General features: G+C 35.1%; 1 protein-coding gene across 1 annotated transcript; it reads right to left on the reverse strand.

Moving 5' to 3' along the window:
* Positions 1 to 336: 336 nt before the first annotated feature.
* LOC129875749 (uncharacterized) lies at positions 337 to 717 on the reverse strand. The gene has a single exon (XM_055950998.1). The coding sequence runs from the start codon at positions 715 to 717 to the stop codon at positions 337 to 339; it is 381 nt and encodes a 126-aa protein (XP_055806973.1).
* Between the last annotated feature and the right edge of the window lie 3,690 nt (positions 718 to 4,407).

Raw genomic sequence — 4,407 nt, forward strand, 5'->3', positions numbered from 1 at the left:
CTTTGTTAGAATGTGAGTCATGTCAGCTTGAGAAGCACACTCGTGCCTCTTTCCCAAAGCGCGTTAATAATAGGGCCACTTCTATGTTTGAAACTATTCATTCAGATATATGGGGTCCAAGTCGTGTCAATTCTTCCTTAGGCTTTCATTATTTTGTTACTTTTATTGATGACTATTCTTTGTGCACGTGGTTATTTTTAATGAAAAATAGATCTGATTTATTCTATCTTTCAGAAATTTTATGCTGAAATTCACAATTAATTTGGTATTTTCCTTAAAAAGTTAATCAGTGATAATGCCCGAGAATACTTCTCTACTTCTTTCTCTTCTTTTATGTCATCCCAGGGCATATTTTACTTTTCTTCTTGTGCACATACTCCTCAACAAAATGGAGTTGCGGAGCGAAAGAATATCCCCCATAATATCAATAATCTTTTGAACTCCTTCAATGAACTCTTGGGGTTCCTTATCAAACTTGGATGCATGAAACTCTGGGGTATTCATTCTAGTGAAGTTAGGAACTCTTAATGCCACCATACCCACATTTGAGTTCACAGGAGCATCAACTTCTCGGTTAGCCTGTGCCACCATATCTTGGAAAAGCACTTGAAATGCTACCCTAAATTCCACATGGGTCACTTGCTCGGCCACTAGATCATTCAGAGCTTGTTTCTCTTCTCCAACATTCCTTTTTATAGGAGCTCTTCGTGGAGGCATGGTTTTGTAATCACAAAGAACAAGAATTAGAGGACGAAACCTTAGATTTCAACTCTATAGCATAATTAGATCATAAAAAAGTGATGTTTTTCCAAAGATGCCTCACAGCCTCTTATTCATAAATATGGAGAACTTCACACTGATGAACATGACTTTACTTGGCATAGCATGTTAGACTCCCTAGGACACTTTAAACCTTGTGCTCTAATACTAAGTTTGTCACAACCCAAGCTAGACCCTAGGTGAGACACGATGGTTAAAATCCCACAGGACCCCAACTAGGCCTCTTAGAATGTCATTTATAAGTATACATAAGGTAAGTAAATAATAAGATATAGCATAGACACGGAAGCATAGTCTCAAAATAAAGCATAAATTTCAAAATTTGGAATGAAAGACAACATAGACTCTAAACATCCAACATGCCTCTACTAACTAGATGGGGGCATATGACAAGCTACTAGCTAACCCATGACAACATAAGAGAAATGAAATAGTCAAATGACGCAATAAAAATAAGGTGTCTCATCCTCGAAGTATGAGGACTCACCACAATTATTGGTCTAGGCTCAACTCTACTCATGAATAAGAGGTGCGCGATGATTGTCCGTCCCTACATTATGATATAATATAGGCAAAAAGTATGCGTTAGTATATGGAATGCACTAAATATGTGAAAAGTAAGCATAAAAAATAAACATAGGACATAATCAATATGAATCATGAGATGCAGGACCAATATCTTAAAATATGTGTAAAACCATGAAAATATTGAAACGTCATAATCATTGGTCAATGCATCAAAACATCATTATCATAAAAACTTTATACCTTTTTCTATAATTGATGTGGTATATTAAAAGCCATTTTGAAAGCTATAGGTCTTTGTGAGAGATACCGTTAATCGACATATGAGACCATGTGAGCTATAACATGGTATTTTAATGTAACTCCCACATCGAAGATAGAGAAACTACTTGACAAGGTAGACTCTGTGATGCCTAAGTAGATCCACTAAGCTACTAATCATGCCTCAACTACGGGTGACCCTTTCTAAGAATCAACCCTATACTAATGGGTGATCCTTCTTCCTATGGTGGCACGTCGTTATGGGACAGTGGGATTTCTGCTAACGGTGTCATGCCTCTACTAATGGGTGAGCTTCTTATCCCAAGGTCCACTCGGTGCTAGGACAACTCTCAATGGAATATCATACATAATATATCATAAGATTTGAAGATGGTAAGAATCTAGTATACCAAGTTCATCATAAATACTTGAAAATTATAAGAATAGCTCCTTCAACATATCATGATCATAACATAATTCATATTGACATTTGCCTCAACTAATGACATCGAAATCATGTTTTCTTTCATATCATGGGAAAACATTTCATAATTCATGGTCAATTTATTGAAACATCATTGAAAACCTTCATGAGTCATTCATAAAACATTAATGGAAATACTTCATAATTAATGATCATAAATCCTTGAAAACATACTCGAAAATAGTATATAGCATGAGTCATTTAAATTCACCTTGAAAGCATGTAATATAATGTGAATTATGCATAGTCTAATCAATAATCATAAGATATATCATGAGTAAGAAGACCTAATGCAACATCATAGAATTAGGGATTTAAGATGAAGAAAATATAAGAGAATTTGAGATAAAACTTGGGATTCCATGGGTGAAAGGGCCCAAGGATGAACTCCCACATATCTTAATGAATTCTAGTCTTGAAATTGATAAGGAGATTTGAGTTATTGAAACCCTAGCTTGATTTGGGAAGAAGACCTTGGCAAAACCTTTGATAGAAGACTTCTCTTGATTCTTGAATTGTTTGACTTGAAAGCTTGGGGTTCTTGATATAGAAGAGGAACCCTAGGTTTTTTTGAGAGAATTTCTTAAGACTAGGATATTTAGATTGATGATTATGATAGGAAAACTGGTTATTGAATGAAATACTACTTTAAAAACAGTCAAAACGACTTAAAATAGGGTTCCAAAGCTTTGAAAAGGACCAAAATAACCCAAGCGTGCAAGATGTTGCTGAAAAATTATGCAGGAGCCTTTCACGGTAGCCTTCACGGCCCGTGAAAGTCTTCAAGGCCGTGAAGGGGGTCGTGAACATGCGATTGCCTGACAGGGCTTCATTAAAATGACATAACCTTTTACTCCTAACTCCAAAAGAAGAAAACTTGGTAGAGTTGGAAAGTAGACTCAAAGACCTTTAATATGATAGGTAACGGGCCACCTAATTATTTATATTATAAGAGATATGATTGTTTGAAGTTAATTTAGGTAAAATCTTATATTGAAACTCAATTGTTAAAGAAAATTTAAACTCAACTTTTTGCTAAAGGGTCTTGTGACCTTAAATCATCTCCAAATATATCCCCAAACTAAAGAATTGAACTTAACACCCCGAAGATAAAAACTGAATGGACTCCTAGATGGACCATCTTCACTGTCCGTGAAGAGATCCACAGGCTGTGGGGTGGTCTGTGAAGATTTCCTTGGTCAAGCTTGGACGATGACTCTTGATGGAATGGGACCATGGGCCGTGATGGTATCAACAGGGTCATAATGGCCCTAGTATAGCTAACCCACTTTATGGTTTTGATGGTTGACTTGCACGGACCACTTGACGGTTTATGACCCTGACTTCAGGTCGTGAACCCGATTGTAGTCCTCTCCTGATCTTACCTTCATTCCCTGAAACTTCCATGGATCCTTTCCACGGGCCGCAATGCTGAACATAGCATGTGATGGGCCTCATGAACCTCAATTGGTGTATTGTTTTTTTGAGATTCATCATTACATTTTGTTTTCCAACTTTTGAGCTTTTGGGGTATTACAATAATAAAATACAACTAATAATTAATTATCTATATAAATATATATCAAAACTTGAATCATAGTGTGATAATCAAATAAATTAAAAGAATCAAATCCACAATATTATTCCAAAATAGCCTCTGCACGTTACAGCAACAAAACTTTCAAATGTGAATTCTTTTTTTTCTCCTTATTTTTTACCAATGATTAGCTCATCAAAACCTCATAATTAATCCTCAAAATATATATCCCTATACCAAACTAAAGTTTTCAATTTCGGTTTTACCTAAAGAACTCGGTTGCTCTTTATTTTTGTGTTCGATGCTGCAGGTAAACTTCTGCCCTTGCTTTCTCTTTTCTTTTCTAAATAGAATAATTATGTAATAAACGTGAAAAATCCTACTAACTTATTTTAATAAATATGGGACAAGTGTTATAAGATGTTAACTAAATTATCAATTTAACCCACTAATTAAAAATTATTTATAATTACCCGTCAACTAAATAATCATAGTTACCGAATAGTCCAACATTCCATTTAAAATTTACTAGAAAATTCTTTTATGGAATAAGAAGCTCTAGTATTCAAAACGAACTTATCATGCCCCGAGAGGGTACCCTACTCAGAGACTATTGCTGGCCCTTAGCGAACCACTTGTTCTAATCACTCATTCAAACACTCATCAGCGGAAGACTTAAAATACTCAAGTGGGCTATCAAATCAGTATTCAATGAAAAAATAATTTTAATAGGCAATCTCAAAGGTCAACTCAAATCTCAATATAGTAGTTTTCAATAGACTGACTAACAAAGGTCTCAACTCTAATCAACTCAATGTAT

The sequence above is a fragment of the Solanum dulcamara genome, chromosome 12 (assembly GCF_947179165.1).
Source record: "Solanum dulcamara chromosome 12, daSolDulc1.2, whole genome shotgun sequence".
NCBI lineage: Eukaryota > Viridiplantae > Streptophyta > Magnoliopsida > Solanales > Solanaceae > Solanum > Solanum dulcamara.